At 32.8% G+C, this 26,072-nt stretch overlaps 2 protein-coding genes and 1 pseudogene across 28 annotated transcripts in view; 2 read left to right on the forward strand and 1 right to left on the reverse strand.

Annotated features, from left to right (window-relative positions):
• LNX1 (ligand of numb-protein X 1) overlaps nucleotides 1-6,369 on the forward strand; it is a 159,407-nt gene extending 153,038 nt beyond the window's left edge. For all 4 annotated transcript variants that reach the window (XM_079154035.1, XM_079154033.1, XM_079154034.1 and 1 more), the window contains 2 exons: nucleotides 5,593-5,751; nucleotides 6,136-6,369. In XM_079154035.1, coding sequence (XP_079010161.1) covers nucleotides 5,593-5,751; nucleotides 6,136-6,271 — 295 coding nt within the window. In that variant the 3' untranslated portion in view covers nucleotides 6,272-6,369. The remainder of the gene's footprint in view (nucleotides 1-5,592; nucleotides 5,752-6,135) is intronic.
• The window catches only part of LOC306669896 (DGAT1/2-independent enzyme synthesizing storage lipids-like), a 497,646-nt pseudogene that overhangs the window by 175,169 nt on the left and 296,405 nt on the right, over nucleotides 1-26,072 (forward strand). The window lies entirely within an intron of this gene.
• The window catches only part of FIP1L1 (factor interacting with PAPOLA and CPSF1), a 67,579-nt gene continuing 48,948 nt past the window's right edge, over nucleotides 7,442-26,072 (reverse strand). For 16 of the 23 annotated variants that reach the window (XM_079154069.1, XM_079154051.1, XM_079154065.1 and 13 more), the window contains 5 exons: nucleotides 24,054-24,108; nucleotides 23,030-23,085; nucleotides 14,745-14,958; nucleotides 8,527-8,664; nucleotides 7,442-7,810 (listed from right to left, as the gene is read on the reverse strand). In XM_079154069.1, coding sequence (XP_079010195.1) covers nucleotides 7,663-7,810; nucleotides 8,527-8,664; nucleotides 14,745-14,958; nucleotides 23,030-23,085; nucleotides 24,054-24,108 — 611 coding nt within the window. In that variant the 3' untranslated portion in view covers nucleotides 7,442-7,662. The remainder of the gene's footprint in view (nucleotides 7,811-8,526; nucleotides 8,665-14,744; nucleotides 14,959-23,029; nucleotides 23,086-24,053; nucleotides 24,109-26,072) is intronic. The other 7 variants (XM_079154064.1, XM_079154058.1, XM_079154061.1 and 4 more) reach the window with 3 other exon arrangements.

Below are 26,072 nucleotides of genomic sequence, written 5' to 3' on the forward strand. Positions count from 1 at the left end.
AGAAATTGAGGTCATTTGGAAACTTTACAGCAAATGACATGACTACATTATTCTGGCATATGATCAGCAAACTCATCTTGAACATGATTGGTGAGTTAACTTGTGCAAGTGGCATACTAGTTATATAAAACAGGACCCTTCAATACTACCAACAGCACCTTTAAAATCACTTTTTCAGTTGTTACCAAAATCTTACAAAAATCTGTGAGATGATGATTCTAATTTTGCAATCATTGAATTTTTTTAAAAATCAAAGATGTTTTAAAAGTTTTAATATTATGAGCCAGATTAGGGAAATAAATTTCCTATTTATTGTGAATCATATTTCACTGGATTTTTGTTAAGACAAGGCATACCTTTTCTGAAAATAAATGGTAAAAGAAGTGATTTCAAATGATTCAAGTTTTTTTTTAATAAAGGCAAAATTAATACTGCTTTTACTTATCTATGGAACTTTAATTTTGTACCTGAGATCGTTAGCAACATGGCGAAACCACTTACAAAGAAGTGTTGGCTGATGAAGCAATGAAATAAATAAATGCCACTTATACACAAAATAAGTTCAAAACCAAAATAAATTTTGAAAGAAAAAGTATTAAATTAAAGTCAGGATCAGGGACTGGGGTGCAGCTCAGTGGTATAGCACTTGCCGAGTATGTGTGAGGCCCTGGATTCAATCCCCTAGTACCAGTGAGGAGGAGCAGATACTACAGACAATACTTCATAGACTTCCTTAATGAAGTAGTATGTTGAGTTACTAGGCTTAAATAAATATAATACATTGTTGAGGAATCTGTGAAGACTAGAGTTTGCTTGGAAACAGTGGGTGAGTCTGTGGTCAAAAAAAAAAAAAAAAAAAAAAGAGCATTTTCTGGGGCTAATGATAGGAAAAACCAACTTATAGAAAAATAAAGCCAGCAACATATGTTTCATTTAAACTTAATTGGTGCATAGGTATTACTATGGTGGCAAATCTTTTAGTAGATAGATGTACAATTTAAACATGATTGTGACATGAAAATTCTTTTTTAAGTTCTTTGGCAACAAACACAACTAACTGAACCATACAACACTATCAAAGGTTTATTTTTGTCAGCAAACTGGATGATTACATTTGAGGTAGGAGTATGTTTTGCTGGTGCAAATGCTTTGATTGGCAAACTTTCTGTAGTCCTTACCCAGATTAAAGAACCTGCACCTGAATGAATGCAACTTGATACAATGCTTCCTTTGAGAAAATCTGCTATGAGAAAAGATGTCAGCTGAACTGAACAATGTGCTCAGGGATATGGTAACAACTGTGAGCTCTGTAAAGGCTAATAATGCATTAGATTCTAGTTTACTCTTTATTATGAAATAAGGAAACTAATCATAAAGAACAGTTATCACATTTTGAAAAAGAGGGTTATAAAGAAAAGTTCTTTCAAAAACGTTTAGACGAGAGATTGAGTATTTTTTTTTCTTTTCTGCAAGCTAGGAAGTCAGTTTAGTCCCACCTTTTAAAGATGTAAACTGGATAGTCAAACGTTATTATTTGCCAGATTATCTTTGGTATTTTTACTGAGCTCAATATTTCCTGCAAGGAAGAAATTCAAGATAGTTTTAAATGGCCAGTAAGATCAAAGGGGAAAATGAAAAGAGCTTAGAATCTTAGTTTCCATAAATTGTCATGATGTAATTTAATAGCAATTATCAGTGAGGTGGCAAGGTAAGTTCTAATATTGCACATCTGCAAAAAGTTATTACCAAACATCTTATGGATTTGATAATTATAGATTTTCAGAAAACCAACACAAAGGAAATTCATGGATCTAGAATTCACAATGAGATAAAACTAACTTTTTAAAATAAACTGTTATAACAACTAGCATTGGATAAAGATGAATTCTGAAGTTAAATTTTCACCTGCTTTCCAACTTTAAAATCCAATTTTACTAAAATTACTTTAGATTTTTTTCTTGTTCTCATGAATGTATCTGAGATTTGTTTTTCTACCATAGTAGTAAAAAAATAGTTTGAATATCCTTTATCTACTGCAAATAGCACCATCCTCAAGATGGTTGCCTAGTTATTAGGTAACCTCACATAAAATGCTGTACATATTTGTTCCAGATGTGAACACAGGCATTCAATATGGGTACTATCTCTCTCAAAACTTTTGGAAAGTAACTGACTTAACAAAAAGTTGTAACAATGATTGTATACATTGACCTTTTCTGTCCCATTGTCCCACATGGGGAACACCTATAAAAACGTAAAATATAGCATATACCAGAATGGGATCCTAATTAGAGTAAATTATACTCCATGTATGTACATTATGTCAAAATACACTGTACTGTCATGTATGTCTAAGAATAGCATCTAACAATACTATATTAACATATAAGCTCTAGATTATTTCCAACCTATTTTAGTGCACCTGTGTCAATTTCATTGAAACATTCAGATCTGAAAACTTGAGACTTCATGTGTATATCTATAAACACTTTAAGTGAACCACTGTTTTTGTAATTCATTCAGATTCCTTCCAAGTTTTATATTTGAATATAATAAAAATATGAGCTATTACTTTTCATTATACTCATCTTCAATAAACTAGAAATTAAAAAAAAAAAGGTGGTCCTTCACCACTGGCTGAGGCGTAGCTGTTTCAGAAGCTGGGGTAAATTAATCATAATAGAAAGCTCTGTACTGCACACTTGAATTCACTGAGTTAACAGTAATGGTTACCTGCAAATTTGAGCTAAAAAGTTAAAACCTTTCTGAATAATCAGGGCTAGAAAAATTACAAGGCAACCCTTTTGTTAAAGGACAAATACTGGTTATGGATTCAATTTTCTGCACTCAGGACAAGCTCCAAATATCCTTCATTCACTCTCACTCCAACTTCTGCTATTCTAACCCCATGAGAAAAGTTTTAAAATTCAAACTAGTGACAAATACACTGATCTTACAATAAGCTTTGGTTAATGGACTTTGTTTTCTAATGCTAACCAGTGTGTTCTTAAGAGGCTAGCCAGTTTTCTTAGTATTCCCCAGACTGAGCAATAAGTATTACCCAGGCCAAGCAGTATTCTTCAAGTGGTTTACTGAATAAATTGGTACTAAGAGGATACAGTGAAAATTTATAAAAACCTTGGCTTCCTGAGCAACTTAACACTTCCCCATATTCAATTTATTCAGTAGAGCTGAATTTATATTTGAGGTGACCATATTTTCTCACTGGGAAAGAATGATCAAAGATCTTGTTATTCCTCATACTATGCCACGTCTTAAGCCTAAATTTAGCGAATGAGTTCAGAATAGGAAAAAAGTTCACATTTATACTCAGATGATTTAAGTCACTTAATCCCAAAGACCACTGATCAAAAACAGCTGCCAGAGGGCTGGGGCGTGGCTCCGTGGTAGAGCACTTGCCTAGCATGTGTGAGGCACTGGATTCAATTCTCAGCACCACATAAAAATAAAGGCTCATCCACAATACACACACACACACACACACACATATATATGTATATATATTTAAAAAAAAACAAACAGCTGCTGCCAGGTTTTCCACTGGGAAGTGAAATAATGCGAAATAAGAAAACAACGCCCATTAAGTACCAACTAAGGCCTGACCTTGAAAAGGCTTAACATTCTGAGCTCTTGCTGCTACAACAAAGGTTAAGTACTAGACAACACAAAAGAAAACCCTGTAAATACAACAAAACTTGTAACACTGGTATGTACTTGGATAGATGCTGCAATAGTCTGTTTCATTCACCAATATGCTCCCAGTCTCTAGAGAAGGGCAATTCCAAATATCAAACATCCCAAAGATGACCCAAGAAGATACCTGCTTTGTAATAAGTCTAGGAAAATAAACACACTTTATTAAGTGTGTTAAAAATTTTTACACTAGAACATGTAAGTTTCAGATGGTTGTTTATAGTTTTTTTGTGTGAAATAAAGTATTACAGGTTAGTTAAGTTCCCAGGAAATACTTAATGAAAAAACAAACAAAAACCAAACCAATCACAAGCAGCAATCAAAAGAATGAGAAACATTCTAGTTTCAATAGTGCTCTATGCACCCATTTATATATTTTAAAGAATCACAACTGGGAAATGTTAAGACAAATACTAGTTCATGACTTTTGAAAAGCATCATCCAAGGTTTTTTGGAATCATCCGTTTGTTTTTCCTTCAATATGAATTATCCTTAAAATCTTTAAGTATGCCTTAACTTCCATTCACTTCATGCCTGCATGCTTCTGAGCTTGCTTTCTCCCAAAAATTACACACACAACCTCCCAGGTGAGAGTATAATGCTAGTGGTTTGGGGAACAGGCAATTACCTGCTTTGTACTGAGCATTGACCATTATGCAACAGAAATATAAGGTATCTTTCTCACTATATGAAATTCATTCATACTTTTTGCAATCATCTTGATGAAGAAAAATGAATTATTGTAAATGTTGTAAGACAATGGATACAAATCAAAACTGGGTATGGTGTTGAATTTTAGCATTCTAAAGGTATCCAAACAAACCCCAAAGCCTCTGAAAGCAATATCATGAAGTGTCATGTTACATTGACAAAGTCAGTAGCACATGTAATGAGCAGTCACTAAATATTTCACAAGAGACTTTTTATTGGTTGTCAAAAAGCAGTTAATGAATATTTTAAGGTACAGTTTAAAACAAAACAGTCATATCTTGATTTTTATCAAAATGAAAATGCTAATTTCCTGTCAGACCAGTTCTGGAACTACAGCTACACAAGGTAGACAAGGGGAGTTTCAGAGTAAACTCTAGCTCCTGATACACCTCTGTCTCTATGGTAACTGGAACAGTTTGCACCTGGCCAGCACCTATGTGAACACTGATCTGATGACCACTGAATAGCAAAAGATTCTCTTTAATTTCATTTTCTATTTTGAGGATTCTATTCATTTACAGAAGAGGTGTGGTCTTTCCTTCTCCCATTCCTTTTATAACTTCTAATTCAGATTATGTCAGGTTGTTTTTCCTTCAATATGATTTGTTCTTACAATCTTTAAATGTGCCTCAATTTCATTTCATGCCTGCATGCTTCGGAGCTTAAATTAGTATAAACTAGTATTTTTCAAAGATCAAGAAAATTCCACAACTTCATTAATTAGCTTAGGTTTAAAATTTTCTTCATTGATAATCATTGTTTATTCAAAGAATTTTTGCCTTCATTAAAAATTTATATCCACAAGTAGATAAAATTAAGATATCCACAAGAATGTTTCATTTTATCAATAAGGGTTCAGGCATACTCAACTTTTTGCTAATGCACAAACTTGTCAGGCTTATGATTATCTTTCCCAGAAGACATAAAAACTGAACGCAATAGGTGATGTCATTTTTTTAAGGGCCTTCAGCTATGGAAAACAGATCAATTTAAAAAGCTGGCTTACAGCATGAAGGTGACTGAGCTATGACAGAATTTGAATGGGGCCTCTCCAGTGCTACTTGGCCTTAAAAAAAGCCAATAAAAGGAATGAGAGATGAAATCACAATAATTTTTAACAGTTAAAACTTTTAACTGTGCAGATACACTGATTACATTCTATTTCAGGTACTTATATAACTGTAAAGATGTTGTATTACGAAGAAACACAGCTGGAAGCCTGGGCTTCTGCATTGTAGGAGGTTATGAAGAATACAATGGAAACAAACCTTTTTTTATCAAATCCATTGTTGAAGGAACACCAGCATACAATGATGGAAGAATTAGGTAATAACCACTACTTAACAAAAACTTATTCAAATATTTTGTTTTCTACATGCAAAAGTTTGGCCCCATTTGAAACAAAGTATGTAGGTACTGTACTTTTTGTGGGGGAGGGCATAAGAAATTAAACATTGTGTTGCATTTAACTTCTCAGAAATCCAAAATTACACACCCCTCTTGGTCCCAGTACTGCAACTTCCTATACTTTTAGCATCCCGTCTAACACAGCTGAATGAATAGAGTTTGGAGAATTTAAGAGAGGAGGGGGAAAATCCTCAATTTAGAAGTAATATGTAATTAAAATGTAGCAAAAACTAGGACAAACAAAAACAACTTTAGCAATGGACTAAAATATTAATAATGTTATCTTATTTTGTTTTGTTTTAGATGTGGTGATATTCTTCTTGCTGTCAATGGTAGAAGTACATCAGGCATGATACATGCTTGCTTGGCAAGGATGCTGAAAGAACTTAAAGGAAGAATTACCCTCACTATTGTTTCTTGGCCTGGCACTTTTTTATAAAATCAATGATGGGCCTCAGAAAAACAAAAATCACAAATAGGCTAAGTTGAAACAATATATTTATCAATTTTTATATTTAAAGAATACATTGTAAAAATGTCAAGAAAAGTATGATCTAATGAAAGCCAGTTACACCTCAGAGAATATTCTCAAAATAAAAACTATTAATAGTTTTTATTCAGTGTGAAAGATTTCTCATTACCACTTTAAGTTTCTATTTTTACATTCAATTAAGAAGTCCAACTAAAATGGTTTATATGACCCACTGAATTCAAATCAGTGATTTAAATAAAAAATCTGGTATATACTTATATACCAGCGTACATATGGGGATTTTTAATTTAAAAGCCAGAGGATTTTTTTAAAAAAATGCATTGCTGAGAAACATTTATTTCATCAAATGAGAAATAAAATATTTTTCAAAAATTATAGTCGTATTTCTATGTGATTATATTGTTTACTTTCATTATCAGCATTTAAAAGATTCTAGTAATTCATTCTTGAAACACCAAGTTGTTACTACAATTGACATAACTTTTATGGTTATCCCTAAATGCTCAGTTATAAACTTTTTGTTTTCTTAGTTTTAACAAGAAATGACTAATCTAAATCTCCCACATGAAGATTGTTTTTATTCACAATATAATTAGTAATGGTATAAAAAACTCCACATGCTACTTTACCAATAAGTCTTGGAAAACACCTCAAGAAAGGTGAAACAGCTAGAACCTGGCTCAGAGCTGACCATGAGGCAATTCAACTTTGTGTCACAGTGAAGAGTGTCTATACATGTGCCTGCTAAAAACTACAGAGAAAAAGTTACTTTACATGTCACCCAAATGCCTTCTAGATTTTATTAATTTGGATATAAAAGTATCCCATTTAGTTTTACCATGGACACAAATTTATAACACTGAAAACTTGTTATCAAAAATTATGATATAAAAAAATGTGTACAAGTTCTTTTAGTATGCTTAAGCTGGACTGCCACAGCAGTATGTTAAAGACTCAGAGGGGCCTTTTGATGCCTTTTGCAGTGCAACCTCTAATGAGACTATAGTGGTGGATTTATAAGAAGCCTGTGGCCAAGGTGGGACCAGCCTTAGCTACTGTGTATGTGCACAGCTAAAGAAAGCTCTTTAAATCCCCTGCTAAGTGACTCATTCAATATAAAGTCATTGCTGTCTTTTATTTATTTTTTTTAAATATTACAAGACAAAGATTTTTAACTTAACATGAAAAATTCACTCTTTTATTTTGGGAAAAAAAGTTAACTTTCCATACTAACAGAACAAGATTAAAGGTAAATTTCTTAAACATTATCCAGAAAAATAACAAGATTTATAGTTTCTATTTCTGGTACTAATATACACAAGAGACGAAAAATGCGCCTACTCCGCAGGTGCAGCTTCAGTGCTCTCCTGTTCAGGGGCAGGCTCACTACCAGCCTCTTTTCCTTCTTTGCTTCTTTTAGATTTTTTGTGCTTGTGTCTCCTGTGACTGTCTCCTTCTTCACTTTCATGGCGACGTCTACTATTACTAAAGAAAAAGAAAAGTTTATTGTGATTTAAAATGTTTGAATACACAAGCAGTGACCAAAAAAAAAAAAAAAAAAAAAAACCCATTTTAGTAAATTCTTAAGACCGAACTCAGTTTAAGATAATTTAACCCCTTCTTTTACTCTTAAACACATTTTGCAGAGAAATCAGTTTTTATGAGACTTTCATGCAGAGAATACATTATAGGGTCATTTTTACCAGTAATTTCTCAGATTCTTAGGCCCATTTACTTTATTCTGAAAGACTAAATAGAAATTGGGAATGAAAGCACTTTATCAAAATGGAAGTACAATGTTATAGGGTCAATTTTCAGCAAATGATAGTATTAAAATGATTTTTTTTTAACTACAAGTCCTGAATTTTTTCTTTAAAGCAAACATTGTTTTGTTTAATTATACTTACTATTAAGGATTGTTTCATAAACCAAAAATTCCTCTCTCCAAATGAGATAATGTAATAAACCAAAAGCTCTCATGGTAATTTTTTATTGCATGGGCATTATGGATTTTGGTTACTAAATGTAGTCTTACTAAGATTTAAAAATCTTTGTTGAAGCTCATGAGGAAACAAGTATTTCAACAGATTATTCTGAATCTTCCAAATAGAAACATATATTCTACTGGATATTTGGAAATGTCTGCTTTTACTTTTTGAAGTCAAATCAGTTTGTATCTAGGCTTCAAAGTAATTCACTACCTGCGAGATGACTTGTGTCGTGTTTCTTCTTTCTCTCTGTGTCGTCTTTCTCTATGTCGTTCTTCTTTCTCTCGACTTGCTCTGTGACGCTCATAGCCTCTTTCTGCATATTCCCTGTATCTGTATCGCTCTTCATCACTGCAACAGAAATGCAAACAAGTTTTCTTAACACTGGGACTATATATTCTTCATGACTATATTTATTTAAAAAATGGGAACTGTAACTCCTTTAAATTTTAATCAGCAAGCTTTATTTTCTTTTGCTCCTTTTAGAATTAAAAGCATATTTGTATATATCAGGTTTCCAATAAAAATTCCTACATTATTTGTAAAGTCTTGGACACACAACGAAGATTCTAAAAATATATGGTTCACTATGGCTACATGATAGAAAGGAGATCTTAAAACTTTGGCTTATCAATTATTTAAAGTACATTCAACTCGTGGGGAAGTACAAATATGAAAAACAGAGACATCAAACCAACTTCTATAACACCCATAGAGAATGCACGAAGACTGGAAATACCTGCACTCTGACATCCCATTATTTCATACTATAACTCTGGGAGTTGGGGTGCACATGACTAATAATGCCAACTACATAAGTGTAAACTACAGCACAGCTTCAAATTTTTTTTTTTTTTTAATTTTGAATAAAATTCACAAACTGGAAACTGGAACTGATGGCGGGAGTTAAGAGAGTGGTTTTTCTTTTCCTCCCCAGATTTGTCGCTCCTTTCATGTCTTTTAACTGACATTCATCTCTCCATCTTTCTCTTATCCTTGAAGTATTGGGGGAGGATGGCACAGAAATCATAACTTTCTACAACATAATACCAGTAAATTCTCTCACATTAAATAAATTTATGTTTTTAAAACTTTTATTGGTTCATTTTAGTTATACAAAACATTGGGATTCATTTTGACATACTTATAAAAGCATGAAATATAATTTGTCCTAATTCAGTCCCCAGTACTTCCCCTTTCCCTCCCTTTCTCCCTTGCCCTGTTCCCTTCCCTCTACTCATTTTTTTGCTATTTACTTACACTTTAAAAAGTGTCTTGTGGATACACAGAATGGTGAGATTCACTGTGGTACATTCAAATATGTACAGAGCAAAGTTAGGTAAGATTCATTCCACTGTTCTTCCCTTATCCCATCCCTCCTCCCTCCCCTTCAACCCCATTCCTCTACTCCACCAATCTTTCCAGTAAATGTGTCTTTTAGAACACCGTGTTAAAGAGTTTTGGTTTGTAGAAATATGTTTAATACGAACTATTAATCTGCATGAAGCACTGCAATATTCAAGAATCTGAGTAGGTGTAATAAAATCAGGTCAAAGCATAAGCCGTATAAAAGAACAAGTCATCTGGGTTCTCCCAGCAAAGTAATGATGTGTTTAATGCGAAAGCATACTGCTACCAAATTATTTGGAATATATTTTTTAAATGTTTTATAAAAACCACAGAAAATGTACATTATACACATACGCCTATGTACATACATACATGCATCTATTTTTTCCTAAGGATAAATATGTACTTTGTACTTGGAAGGTGGAAACATGTCAACTAAAAGGCAACATGCCATGAAGGTAGGGAAGAGTAGAGGGAAGGGTATGGCAGAGTACACCCAGATCACATCCTGACTGGCACTTACTAAATGAGTGACCCAGGCTGTAACTTAAACTCTCTAAAACCTTGGTTTTTCTCATCTGTAAAATTGGTAATAATCATTTTCAGAATATCTGCACATTTAACAACAAAGTGCTTGGTATAAGAGTAGGCAATCAATAAATGGGAGTCATTAGTAAATTTAATGGTTAATTTTTCAGAAGATTCTTTTTTTTTTAAATAAATGTTACTGACCCTGTAATAATTGCTCATCTCTGAAACAGAAAAACTAGCACCACAGCCAATGAACTTAATAAGGCTGTTTTTGTAATGATTCCAACTAGATTTATAAAAAACAATTAAGGTCAGTTATCTCATGATTTGTCATTTGTAACCATCTCTTTTCCCTCCTACCCTAAAACCAACTCTTGTTAGTTAGCTTTACCGTCTTTAGATTATGAAGGCAGCTCTATGATGGGAACCTCACAATAGATGGTGGGGATTTGGTCCTATAGGTAAAATATGAAGACCCTCCCACTTTCATCCCTTTTTCTGATAAGGGGCTACAGCACGAAGATTTCTCTGGGCCTGGAAATCATTACAGCCATTTTAAACATCCTTTCTGGCCCACAATTAAGCTGCCTAAAAAACAGATGTCAAAACTGGTCTATAAGTTTCAAAACAATGACCCTGTAATTTGCAATGCAACACATACTACATACCACAATGCATTTTAGATATTTCTGTCAATCTTCAGAAACAAATAGCTTTTACTTTAATATACCTTGGATTTTGCAGAGGGTAATTTTTTACCTACAATGATTCAGAATGTACAAAATTCCCCTGCCTTTCGCCTTTCTGGCCTTAAACTTTTAGTCAAATTTAGGTAAACACTGACTCCTAATTCCCTACGGCTCAGCAACTTAAAACTCAAACATGATTTGACTATTATTAATGCAAGTTTTGAAAAAAAACAAAAAAGTGTATATTTGAAATCAAAAAGTCAAATAACTTATTCTCAAAATCTTCAAAAAATTCTGTGTATTTATGCAAAAAAAATACATAAGTTCTACCAATGCAATTCATTTCAATATTCTTTCCTGTTAAGTTTTTGCACTAAGTTCCTTACTTTTGAACATATAATTTTAGAGGTAAAACTGCTTCTCAAATATGTTTGTTCAAACTTATTAGAAATGACTCAGCTTTCTGGAAAGCAATGCGCTTGACCTTAAGAGAATCATACTCTCAAGTGACTAAAACCAACATTACGTCCCACCACATGAACAAAAAAGCAGGCACACATGCATGTGCACGTGCACATGCGCACACACACACGCACACACACACACACACACACACACACACACTCATCATTATTCATTATTTACTTATTTGGTCAATAAAATTTCAAGTGGCTACAATGTGTAAGTCAGATTGTTATCAGGAGTCAAAGGAAAGAAAAGAGATTAATAATTCCTTTTCAGTTCTTTTTTGAACATTCTTTTTAGGTAAACTTTTAAGCTAACAACCAGTCCTAGTCAGTTTTACATTAAGCATTATTTTTAAGGATAATGTATGACTATTTCTGTATCTTTGGCACATGGTACTGCTTTGAGCTTAGAACAGGGACTCAAAATGTCAGTTACATGAATGAAAGAATGAATTATATTTTTTAAAAATGAAATGAAAAGAGAGAAAAAGGGTAATGAAAAATTACAGAAGTTTTTAACTACCTTATTTTAATACTGTAAGGATTTTAAATATTTCAACCCACCTCTCTAGTAGACAGTAAGTTCTACTATTATATCTATTTCTCTATGCTTCCGTTACCTTGTCTGTCAAGTTGAGACAGACTAGATCATCTCTAAGGATCTTTTTGGATGGAGAAGTGTATGATTATATAAACACATCTAGTAAGAACAAATACTGCCTAAATTTGGCATAAACTTACACCCTGAATTGATAAATTGCTTTGTTTTATCCAAAATTAAAATTTATATACCTCAATATTTTATATTTATCTTATCCATAAAAAGAGTATGAAAAAGTTATCTTTCACTTACTTCATTTTACACTGGTATGTTAGTAAGAAAAACGACAAATTAATGCTTTGAGTGTGACAATGGCTGATAATTCATTCATTTCAAAATTTGTCTAGGTAAAACAATTTTTAAAAAATTTTTCTTTCTCTACTGTATTATATTGTAAGACATTTATTCACTTACATTCACTATGTGCCAGGCATTAATATACACAGTGCTTAGGACAGAATGGTGGTTAATGCCCTTAAAGGGGCCTTAACAAAAGGCATGTTTTAAAGAAAATAAAGTTCATAGGGAACATGTGAAGTTCTTTAAAGTTCAATGCAACACAGAGAAGATAAAAGGCATGACCTATTTGAAGAGAAAGAAGCTTGTGAGGCTTAAAAGAAAGGAACTTCATAAAGTATAGCTAGAAACAATGTATTGTCTTGTGAGAGAATTTGAGTTAGAACATACAAGGATGCACTGAGGTCAGATTATAAAGTGATGTGTGTATCCTAAAAAAGAATTTCAACATTTATTCTTTAGACCAGTGGAATATGGTAGTACTACCCCATCAGCATGTGAATTATTTTCGATGGCAAAAAAAATTTTAGAAAATCAATTTCTAGATCCTTACTGTCAGTATTTATTCCTTCCTAAATCAGAATTGCCTAAAGATATTAACCACTTCTCTATTACCATCTTCTCCTGTTAGAAAAGAAAGATATTTCTTTCACCAATTTTACCATTATACACTGGAACAGGATACAGAAACCACCATGGCTTAAAAAATCAGCCTCAGTAAGAACTATGTTGTTTAAGGAATCATAAAACTTTCATAGGACTTTGGCTCTTCCTGTCAATGACAAAGTAGTACAAAAATGGAGTATTTTGGCTTATGTCCTGAGTTAAATTCATATACAATGTAGAGTAGTGAAGCAAGTCATAATAATTTCCTCTACACAAATTAAGAAAAAATCCTTATGGATGATAGTCTCAGGAAAGCAAAGCAAAGCAAAATAAGTGTTGGTAACTCAGCTTATTTTGGGCTCTGTGACAACTGTGTTCAGAACACAGATTAACTCATTTATCTGAACAGAAAAACGACACCAGACTTTGTTCTAACAGAAATTGTGAACTGGTTGTCTGGCTTGACAGTGAGAAATGTCTATTGCCAATTAAGCTGCATGACAGCCCTTTTCCATAAATGGAATGAGGAAAATGTGCAGTTCCAAGGTCTGCATGAAAATAAATCTTTAACACATATACCACTGCTTTCCTTTTTAACAATATTTTAGCAATTATATACTGAAATTAGTAGTACTTTGGTTTTCCCAACCTTTTCTAAGTTAAACAAGTTACATCGTCTCAAAGGGTAACAAGTATATGAAAGAGTAACAAGTATAACTGGTAGTTTTTAATAAGTCTTGCCACTTTTGGTGTTCTTAAAAGAAACTGAGAAATCAAAAGACTTTAGTTACCAAGCATGGGGTTGAACTGCAACCCCTAGAAAAATATGTTCAAATCCTAATCCCTGGTTATCTGTGAATATGATATTATTTAGAAAAGGGGTATTTGCCCAGATAATCAAGTTCAGATGAGGTCACACTGAAATAGATTGAGCCTAATATATGTAAACAAGACTTCTCAGTGCTTACCTCTATATATCAAAAGAAGTTACCTAATGAAAGACCATTTATTCACTAACAATAATAATATTCATCCATGTATACATATATTAATTGGGGATGAGGAAAAGTTCTTACATCACACTTATGGGACATATTTTCATTATATTTATTTATAAAAACGTGATAATTAAAATCAGGATAAATTTTTGAAAAACCATTTCAGATACTCGGGTAAGATACTCAGGTCATTAAGTTTCTTTAAACATTTTAATTTACACACATGTACTGCAGAAAAGATAGGATAATCAATTTAAAACTTTTCAAGACTAAACATTCTTTGGAAAAATGTCACAGAAGTGAAAATTCAAGCACAATTAAAAAAAAAAAAAAAAAAAACTACCACGGTAAATTTCCAATTATTAAGGAAAATCTACTTATTCATTTTAAAAAATGGATGCTGGGCTGGGGATATAGCTCAGTTGGTAGAGTGCTTGCCTTGCATGCACAAGTCCCTAGGTTCAATCTCCAGCCCCCCCCCCCCCCCCAAAAGGATGACAGTGTTTGGCAAAACCACAATATTTTTAATCCACTGGACATATTTAAAAAAGAGTGACACTTTTATTTTTAAATATTAACATTTATAATACACTGGAAATTATATCTATACTGTCAACTATTTAAACTAAAATTTCAGATGGTAAGATCTAAATTCGCAAGGAGGTATGAAACTCTTTTAAGGGATAAGTGAACAAATAAATTTGAAGATTATTGATCTAGGTAATGGGAAGCCTCTAAGAATGAAACAGACATGATTTTCAAAATGGCTTATTCTTAAGAACTTTTCAAGCATCCCTTCTCCAAGTTAAATGGAATTCATTCTTTACCTCATATATTAATTTGAAAGTTTAAATGAAACATGCATGAACAAACTCAGGCACACCCAACGAACCTGTTGAAAACACTTGGTGTAGGACTGTGATCACGCTCCCTCTCTCTCTCTCTGGTGCGTTCTCGTTCTCTGTCCCGATCACGATCTCGCTCTCTGTCTCTGTCTCTTTCTCTATCTCGGTCTTTTTCTCTTCTTGCATAATAGTCCCATTGCTTGGTGGTGTCCACAAGACTAGGCCATGAAGGAGCAGAACCAGTAAGATGGGGAAAGGCAACTAAAAAACAAAAGAGAAAAACCATTGTAATTAAAAACAAAAGTTTTTAATTTGAAAAACGAAAAGACAAAAAAACAAAACAAAACAAAAAAAAACCCTCCCACCAAAACTGTGTCACTATTTTTTAATTTATTTTATTTATTTATTTATGCATGCATGCAGTGCTGGGGACTGAACCCAGGGCCTTGCAAGCACTCTACCAACTGAGCTATATATCCCCAGTCCTATTTTTTTAATTTTATATACAGTAAAGAAAAATATCACATGGCAAATACCCCCAATATTGAATGAAAATCTAGCAACAAATCTAAAAAGACCTAATGAATCTTAAAGACCCTTCATTTGGTGAGATAAATAGGAATCAGAATTAAACCACAAACTTCCCAATGTAAAAAGTGGAAACAGAATACACTGGGACCTCTTCAAAATTTTGAGGGAAAATAATTATCAATCTACAAAGATATACTCAACAAAATTATACTTTAAGAATAAAACAATGGTATTTATAAACAAAAAAAGTATTAAAAGAATTCAGGAAAACAAGATATACTATCAGAAACTTTGAAAAAGGGTAAATAACAAGATCCAAGACAATGAGAAAAAGGAAAGTTACTCTAGAGAGCTGCAAGATCAAAGGAAGAAATGGTTGAACAAATAAATGCTAATCATATAAGCAAATAAAATATACTAATCAATAGTAGAGTATTTTTTAAAGACTAAAATTAAAACAATGAATCACAATAGGATGTAAGTTAGAAGGGTATCCTAAGGTCTCTGTATTGATGAAGAAGGGGATTCAGCTATCATTCAACTATGCATAATAAATTTCAAGAGGAAACACTAAAGAAATAGGAAAAATTTATAATTTCAAACAGTGTAGGAAAAAAATGGAATTAAAACATTTAACAAAAAACTCAGGCAATTCAAAAAGACTTGGAAAGAATGGGAGCAGGGAAACAAGTTCAAATATTTCAATATCACAATGATTAAAAAGGGACTGAATTCATCAGTTCAAAGACAAAGACTGTTGATTTTTACTTTTAAAAAGTCTAACTACATCCTGAACATAACATAGAAACACACAGAAAGGTTGAAAGGAAAAAGATGGAAGAAAAAACAAGGAAATTATTAAAATCCTTGAATCTCCCAGATGAGTAGCTATATTAATGATAAAGCAGATTGATAAAAAAATCATTATTGGAGAAAGAAAAAATGATTACATGAGGATGAAAAATGCAATTCACTAAAAAGATTCCTGAAAGTTTAAATTTGTTCTAACAAAATCACCTTAAATTTTAGAATAAATGCTAAAATAGGAAAACCCATGGGAGATAATTTTTTGATTATTGACAATTAGGTAAGCAGACAAAAAAACATCTGTCCAGATAGGGAAGATCTTAGCAACACATTGTTTAGAAGGTTGAATTAATGAATTTAACATAGGATACTGCCCATAACAAGAAGTACTTATTCTCAAGCACCTAGGAACTTTTAAAATATATACACATAGGATAAGAATGATAGACACCATGTTCTCTGACTACCATGCCATTAATGTTAAAAGTGAAATCTAAAAAAGTTATGGGTAAACATCCATACACTACAAATTAAAAACACATTTCTGGTAACTCATGGGTCGAAAAACTTCCTAAATATAAACTGCTAGAAACTGAACCTAAGGCAAAATAAATAAATAAATAAAAATATCTAGAAAATTTAGGAATATGAACGATTCTAGAAGGAAATCTAGTCTTAAAACACTATTAGAAAAGACTGAAAATTAATGAGCTAAGCTTCCAACCTACAAACTTAAAGAACAAAATAATCCAAAAGAAGGGAACTAGTGAATTGAAATCGAATAAGTAGAAAGTCACCACGTAAAAGTAAATAGCTAGAAGTTGGTTTCTGAAGATTAGACAAAGCATGATAGTCACTTAGCAAGATTGAAAAGGACATATAAACAATACTGGAACCAAAAAGGGACTACCAACTATATATTGCAGAGATTAAACAATAAAGAGAACATTATATATTTTATTACAATGCACTGTGTAAAACTTGGCTGAAATGGGTCTCTACAAAAACAAAATACTTTAGCAAACAAAAGTGACTCAAGAAAAAGAAATCTTGAATAATCTCATACCTTTAAAAGGCATTGAAATCAGTAATTTAAAATCTTCCCATAAGACCAAATAGCCTTTACAGATGAATTCTAATAATTTATAAGGTATAGATTATTACAATATGTCATCCAAATTTCCAGAAAACAAGGGGAAAAAGAGATTATTTTCTAACTTTTTCCATGTGGCTTGTATATCTTGATACAAATAAAGAAAAATTGTAGGTCAGTTTTCAACGAATTTAGATGCCAAAATTATAAATAAATATTTGCAAGGGGCTGGAGTTGTGGTTCATTGGTACAGCACTTGCCTGGTAGATAGGTGTGAGGCCCTGGGTTCAATACTCAGTACCACATACAAAAAAAAATAAAAAGTCCATTGACAACTAAAAAAAATTTCAAAAAAAAAAAAATAGGAAACAATTACTGTTTATTTAAAAGAAGATAATCAATCATGACCAAGTTAGGTTAATCATACCAATCAACAGTAGTTTAGTACTAGAAAAATGTAGAAATTTAATTTCCCACATTAACAGATCAGAGAAGAAAAACCATTACAACAATCTCAAAAAACACTTGATTCAATTCAATATCTACGCATTCACAGTTTAAAGCCCTTGGAAAAGTAGGAGAGGATAGGAATTTTCTTAATCTGATGTACGGTTCCATTAAAAACATGATCGTAAAAATCTAGAAGTATTCCCTTTAAAAAGAAAAAGGATAATTTTATTTCCAGTACTTCAACATTATATGGAAGGTCCTTGTCAGAACAAGAGAACAACAAAAGTCAAATACTTCCACAACTACTACTACTGCTACTACTACTACTAACAATAATTAAAAATATATGAAAAAAAGAAATAAAAGAAAAAATAAGAGTGTGAAGGTAAGGAAATAGGTAACTGAAGAGAAAACTGTCATTATCTGCAGGTGATACTGTCTGAATAGACTACACAGATTTAGTGAGATTTAGTGACAGTTCAGCAAGGTAAACGGCTACAAGATAAATATAAAAAATAACCAACTCTATTACTAAATTCAAGCAAACATAAATAGAACATGTATATGCCATTTATAGCAGCAACACTGTATTAAGTGCCTAAGGACTATATCTAACCCAAAATATGCAAGTGTATGGATATAATTATAGTAGCTTATCAAAACACATTAAGATCTCTATAAATGAAGGGAGTCCTCGTTCAGGGATACATGTGGTTCTGCAAAGGTTTGGAGTCCACACAGACTGATCTATAGCACAATGTGATTCTAGTATGGTATAGTAAAAGCAAGAACTCTGAAGTCAGGTTTTATTGATTCAAATTCTCACTGCCATTTGATGTGTGGTTTGAGGGAAATTAATCTGGTGTTTGATTTCCTCTTATGTAACATGAAGATAACAGTATTATAGACTATTATCTACTTAAAAGGTTGTCAGGACTATACAAGTTAATATAAACAAATTGCTTAGAACGGTGTTACAAAGAACACTATATAAATGTTAGTTATTAATCAAAACCATAAGAAAGACTTTCGAGGAACTTGTAAAGCTGATTCCAAAGTGCATAGGTGAAAGTACAATATTTATGAAGCAGAATAAGGTAGATAAATTTTGCTGCGCCAGATATCAGATTATGAAACTTATAATTAAGAGGTTATGGCATTATTAGCAGACAGCTAGTCAAATTAATTAAGTAGTCTACAGAGCTCCCAGATTCATACATACTTGGAAATCTGATATATGAAGATGACACTGTAGGTCCCTCAAAGGATTATTCAATAAATGATGCTGGGACAATTAAATCTTTAATACGAGAGGCAGAAATTAATTCCAGATGGCTTAAGGACTTACATTTGAAAAACAAAACTTAAAACTTTTTTGAAGAGCTAAAGGCATTAAAAAACATCTTTTGGTATTTGAGGTAGAGAAAGTTATGATCCAACTATGAACCAAACCAAGATGTAGTATGACTTTATACAACTGATGAAGTATAAGAAAAAGATGGTAATTTGAGTTTACATACTTGCCATAGGATATAGATCCTTTGAGGGGCTTAGGTGTTATAATTTATCTCTACAGTGTCCAAAGTTTACACAGCCATACCAATGTAAACGCTGTTTATTTCTTAGCTTTTAGAATAAAAAATCTGTTAGAGTGCAGGTAATTGAGGTTGCAGGACAGAATGTAAATGTTTTAAGTAGATGTCCAGCCAAACAAAACAAAGATGTACTAATATTCTACACAGTAGCATTAATGGCACATGAAACTGAGGCCAAGCATATAAATATAAAGCATATAAAGAGAGGAACAAAAACTGTGGGAAAAAGGAGAGAGGTAATGATAAATGGGTTTAAAAATAATTTTGATCTGAATGCAAATAAGAAGCAGATAAAAGAAAAGTTCTTTGTCCTGCCCCATTTGCTTAGAAAGAGTATAAAATTTACAAAAGGCACAGGTGCTCTTCTTACCCTCTCTACCAAGACCCTCATCTAAAGCTATCTTTAAGCTCTTACCACACTGGAGAATACACCAGAGTAAACAACATAACAAACTTGACCAACCAGCCTTTATCTACTATTTATTCATAGACTGCCCAACACTGGCTCCTCTGTCTTGTCACTTCCCTAAAATTTTCCTATTTTTTGTTGTAGATGCCAATCTATGCCACATTTTTTTTTTTTTTTTAAAGTCACCTCTCTGAGATTCTCATTTCCTGGATATCTTATGTTACATGAGATATATCTGTCTTTTGTTAGAGAGGAGTCATCCTAACTAAGAACTATGTAGACAAAATTATTTTACCCTATTCTACCTTCACATTCAACAACTTCTAATTTCCTTCCCAATCCAAGAAGGCAACACTATCATCCCAACCTTAATACACACCCTATAAATCCACAATATTCTCACAGTAAATAGGCAGAAAGGAATCTTAAAACTAACTGGCTTCTCATGATCCTCTAAAAAAGGTCCAAGTTACACAACATGGCCATACAGGCAAAGCTTGTTTTATTGAACTTTGCTTTACTGTGCTTTGTGGGTATTTTTTCAAATTGAAGATTTGTGGTAACCCTCCTCCATTAAGCAAGTCTACTGGCACCATTTTCCCAACAGCATGAGCTCACTTGATGTCTCTGTCGCACTTTGGTAAGTCTCAAAATATTTCAAACTTTTTAATTATCATTATTTCTAATGACGGGGAACTGTGATCAATGATCTTTGGTTACTATTGTAATTGTTCTGAGGTACCAAACTGCATCACTAAGACAAAATTAATCAATAAACATGTGTTCTGTCTGCTCAACTGACCAGCTACTCTCCTATCTTGCTCTCTTCTATTTCCCAGGACAAAATATTGAAATCGGGCCACTTAACACTAAATTGGCCTCTAAGTGTTGAAGTAAAGGAGTGAGTCACAGGTCTCTCAAATTAAAAGCTAGAAATAATTAAACTTGAAGAACAACACATAGAAAGCTTAGAGCTTAGGTCAAAAGTTAGGCTTCTTGTACCAGAAAATATCATCATTATAAATACAAAGGTAAAGTTTCTACAGGAAAATAAAAGTGCTACTCTAATAAACACACACATATAGGAAGTTTTAGTCTTACTGCTAACAAGGAGCAAGTTTTAGTGGTCTGGATAGAATATCAAACCATCTATAATACTCCCTTAAGTCAAAGTCTTACCTATAGCTAGGACCTAACTCTCTTCATTTTCTACAGAGGCTGAAAGAGGTAAAGGAAATGCAGAAGATAAGCTTAAAGCTAGCAGAGGTTGATACATGAGGTTAAATAAAAAAATAATAAAAAGGAAAAAAGCCATCTTCATAACATATAAGTGCAAGGTGTTGTGTCAAGTGCTGATGCAAAAGCTGCAGCAAGTTCTCCAGAACATCTAGCTACAACAGTTGATAAAGGTGGCTACACTCAACAACAGATTTTCAACATAAACTAAAAACAGCCTACTAATGGAAGATGTCACCAAGTATTTTCATAGTTGCAGAGAACAAATCAATGCCTGCCTTCCAAGTTTCAAAGGACAGGCTGGCTCTTTTATAAGGGCTAATGCAGCTGGTGACTTAAGTTGAAGTCAAAGATCATTTACCATTCCGGATATCTTAGGGTCCAAGAATTACACTAACCCTACTTTGTCTGGGCTCTATAAATGTAACAACAAAGCCTGCATGGCAGCAATCTGTTTATAACATGGTTTATTGATTATTTTAATCCCACTATAAAGCCCTATTGCTTAGAAAATATTTCTCTCAATCACTGATGATAATGCATGTGGTTACCCAAGAGTTCTGATGGTGACGCACAAAGAAATTCATGTTGCTTACATACATTCTAACAAAACTTCCATTCTGTGTGGATCAAAGGGGGTAATTCTAACTTTCAAGTCTTATTTGAGAAATGCATTTCCTAAGGCTGTAACTGCCAAAGTGATTCGTTTGATGGCTCTGGGCAAAATAAACTGAAAATCTCCTGGGAAGGATTCACCATTGTAGATGCCATTAGAAAACTTGTGATTTATTGGTTAGATCAAAATATTAACATTAATGACAGACTGAAAGAAGTTGATTCCAATCTCCATGGATGATTGTGAGAGGTTCAAGACTTCAGTGAAGAAAATAACTGCAGATATGAATATGGCAAGAGAATTAAAATTAGAAACAAAGAATGAAGATGTGATGAAATTGCTGCAACCTCACCAAAAACCTTTAATGCATGAGGAACCATTCCTTATGCAGAAGTACAGAAAGTTTATCCTTGAGATGGCATCTACTCCTGGTGATGATGTTGTGAACACTGTTGAAATAACAAAGGATCTAGAATAGTACATAGATTTAGTTGAGAAGGCGGCAGCAGGGTTAGTGATGACTGACTCCAATTTCTAAGGAAGTCCTACTGTGAGTAAAGTGCTATCAAACAGCATCATAAGCTAGAGATTTTTTTCATGAAAGGAAGACTAAATTAATCCCTGTTGTCTAATTTTAAGAAAATGCCAGAGTCACCCCAACCTTCACCAACTACCAACAGCAGGAATCATCCTTGAGGCAAGACCCTGCACCAACAGAGGCTCAGATAATTTTTTTTCCTTTCTTTTTTAAGCAATAAAGTATTTTTAAAGTAAGGTTCTTTTAAGCATAATGCTATTGAACACATAATAGACTGTTGCTATAGTGTAAACATTATTTTTACATGCTCTAGGAAACCAAAAACTGTGTGATTTTATTGCAACATTTGTTTTATAACAATGGTCTAGAATCAAACCTGTATCATCTCTCAGATATGCTTGTACGTCCCCACATGAAGCCTACTATGTTCTCATATCCCCTATCTTTGAACTACATGGAAGTCAAATCATCTATTGCTCCACCCCTCTGGAAAGCAAGACGCCTCCACTGAACTCCCAAGAATTCTTCTCTGTCAATAAGCTATTTCATTTCTAGTCTATCAATTTGATGAAAGTAACCACCATGACTCGCTGTAGCATTAAAATTTAGTACAATGCACAGCATTTTAAAAATAAATGAATGAATAAAAGTGCTATCAAAAAAATTTGGAATGAATAAAGTTACAAGTGAACAAAAAAGAGAACCTATAGATTATTTATAAAAAAAATTAAAGTAGTGGGGAGAAAATAAGTGCATTAGTTAGATGCTATGACTCAGACAAGGAATATGAGACAAATTAGCAAATATCTCTTACGCTACTATTTACTAATCTTTAAAAGTATAAGCAACAAATAAAGAAAAATTATTTTGTTATGTAACCTGGCAGATGCTTAACCTAGTGATTTCTTCAGTTAATATTTTTTTCACTGCTCTTTAAAATGTTATTTTAAACCACAGAAACACATTTTTATTGTCTCAAATATTTATGTACTTTATTGATTCAAGTTGAATCTGGGCAACTAATTATGAATATGAATCTGGGTAACTAATAACTTACCATTGCCATATGGAAATGCACGTGCAGAACGGCTATCATAACCGGAAGAATGTCCGCTGTTGAGGGAAAAAAAAATGTATTTTTATGTCTGTTGCAAATATGTTTGATTAGTTTGGTACAAATGGAAAGATAGAATTATAACAAGGTAGAATTATAGCAAGGTAGAATTATAACATTTATGAAACAGGGTCATGCTATGTTGCCTAGAATGGTTCCAGCTCCTGGGCTCAAGAAATCCTATGCCTCAGCCTCCTGAATAGCTCAGACTACAGGCATAAACCCCAGTGCCTGGCAAAACTTTTATTCAACTGTGATAAATGACAATGCTGTAATTTTATTTTTAAATACTTAAACACAGGCTTTTAACCTCAAAACTATTAAACCTAATGCCTATTTTTTGTTTTGCAGTATTTGCATTGACTCCAGGGCCTTGTGCACGCTAGGTGAGCATACAGTAGAAATAACAGATTTCATCTGGAAGTGATTCCTATCTGCTAAGAATTGTGCTGGAGCTTTAATCTTTATCAACCACTATGGTAAAAAGTGAAACTAAGTCTCAAAAAGGTTATGAAAATTGCCTGACAACACTGTGATTTCAATGTTATAAAATAACACTGTTTAATCCTCTGCTGTTAAACACAATATTGCCACCCATGAGAATATTATTCAGTACAGCATTCCAGACGACATAAACTATGTAAGAGATATGCATTACTCATGATTTCTAGTAAATTCTATTTCACAAAAATACCCAAGTTTTTAACAATCCAGTGATTTCTTTAACCCATGTATCAAAAACCAAAGATATTACTTCAAAATATTAAGATTTTGTTTTCTTTGCCCTATTTTGACAACAGGCTAACATCTTATATAAAAATAATTAATGAGATTTGTCAGTTGTTAAAAGGCAGGTGCTATGTTCATAAAACTATCTTTGACTATATCACCAAGATATATGTATGTGATTCTTCTGTCAAAAGGCTACTACAATGATCAAAAATTTACAGTATTCACAGTGATTTACCTTTCTATTGTTGGTATAAGAGATGGAGGAGGAGCACCTGGTGGAGGAGGAAAACCTGAAACATTCAATCATAAGACAAAAAAATTTTATAAAAAATTAACAGAATGTATGTTTAATGTAAAGAGAAAAACAAAGTTGCTGAGTATCACTAAATTTCTCTGGGGACATAAACGTGCTTCTCTATGTTTAAATGGACAGAAAAAAAAATGGAGCTTAAATTTATAAACAGATTTTTGGAGCAATACAAATTTCAATATACAGTCTGGCCTAACACAGAACACAAACTGGGAGTCAGGACACCCGGTCTTATTTTCAGCACCACACACAGCCCATTTTGTGAGTATGAGAGTTAGTCTCAATGCCTTACCTTTTCCATATAAAAAACAGTAGTAGTGTTGCCATCAGATATGTTATACTTGAAATATTTTAGAAGAAAAGCAAATAAAACAGCATTTACCTCTTTTAAAAAAATCTTGAGTTCTAGATGTATAAAAATTCCCTTAAAAATGTGTAACTTATAAATAAAATCTTACCAGTAAATATAACTGCTCAAAGCTGAGAACATCCGCCATAAAATGTTTTAAATAGCACAACCCCAGCAAATTACTTTACAAAGAAAGGCACATAATGGAGTTTTTGGATTTGTTTGGAGGACAATAATTTGCACCTTTTATATCATGAGGTCTGCATTCTCAATAATTCGTAATACTTAAGTGAAATACCATAGAATATGGCTAAAAGGGATTTTAACAGTTAATCTACTCTACACTTTCAAATTCAGATAGCAATATAGCATCACAACAAAGACTTTAAGATTCCACAACTTATGATACCAATTCCTTCCAAGATTTAACAACTCTCACTATTAGGAAATTCATTAGATTATATAATTTAAATCCCTCACACAATTCATCTGCTGTCCTGATGAGGACAAGTATTCCACTGTCATATTATCTATTACCTTCTACATATTTGAAAACTCTTCCATTAAGCCTCCTTTTTAGTAGTCTAACTAAAAATGAATCCGTTTTCTTATCCCTTCTCAAAGTTCCATTTAAATCTTTTTAGTCCTGATTCAAAATATTTCCAAGTTTATCATGCTTTCCACTGTGTACAGTTTTAGGATCTATAACTCCTCTGAATTATCAGCATAAGCAAAAGTTTAGCAATTATCACATTAGTCCTCGAGTCCACAATCCTATGTTACACAGCCTCACAACCACATTGTTGTTTAAACTAAAAGGACACATCAACTCCTTTGATTTCTGATAAGTCTTTTTCAGCCACATTCACACACAGTCAGTGACTCTATCACATATACTATCCTGTGCAATCTAAACTTCACTACTTCCATTTATTCAGGCCATTCTGAATTTAGATCCAAGCATTATCACCTGTCGTTTTCTTTTAAAACACTGGACTTATTAACATGCTTGCTAATAGGGTTTGCTATCACAAAAGAAAAAACTGACAAAAAGAAAAAACAAACAAACAAACAAAAAAACTGCACTACTCCTAAAGACCATACCATTCTAACAATGAACAATGAATCACCACTCTAAGAACAACCAACTAACAAGTTAACAATCCAACTAATTGCTCTGTGATTCAGAACATATTTTCTCATGATACTGAGTTTTGCCACCAGGGTAAAGAAATCAGAAACCATGATAAAGTCGAGATAAATTATTTTTCTCTTCTCTTATAGTCACTATATCGTATAAAAATTTAATTGGTCTAAAAAGACTTTAAATAAAAATTTTATTTATATCCCATACTGTTTTCTTCACCAATTGATAAGGTGAGAATTTTCTCAGAATCTCTATTTCTACAGAAATGGGTAAGACAAGTAGGTATAAGAAAACTAAGTGTCTTAAAACGGGAATGAAGCAAAGGCAGAGCTGAAAATAGGACCTTGAAATCCCAATAGGCCTATTCATATTCTAACTGCATCGACACTGTCCCTCCTATAAGCTTGAAATTTCATGTTCATTAACAATGATGGAGAAAACATGAAAA

This window comes from Sciurus vulgaris (genome assembly GCF_902686455.1).
Source record: "Sciurus vulgaris genome assembly, chromosome: 9".
In the NCBI taxonomy this organism is placed as follows: domain Eukaryota; kingdom Metazoa; phylum Chordata; class Mammalia; order Rodentia; family Sciuridae; genus Sciurus; species Sciurus vulgaris.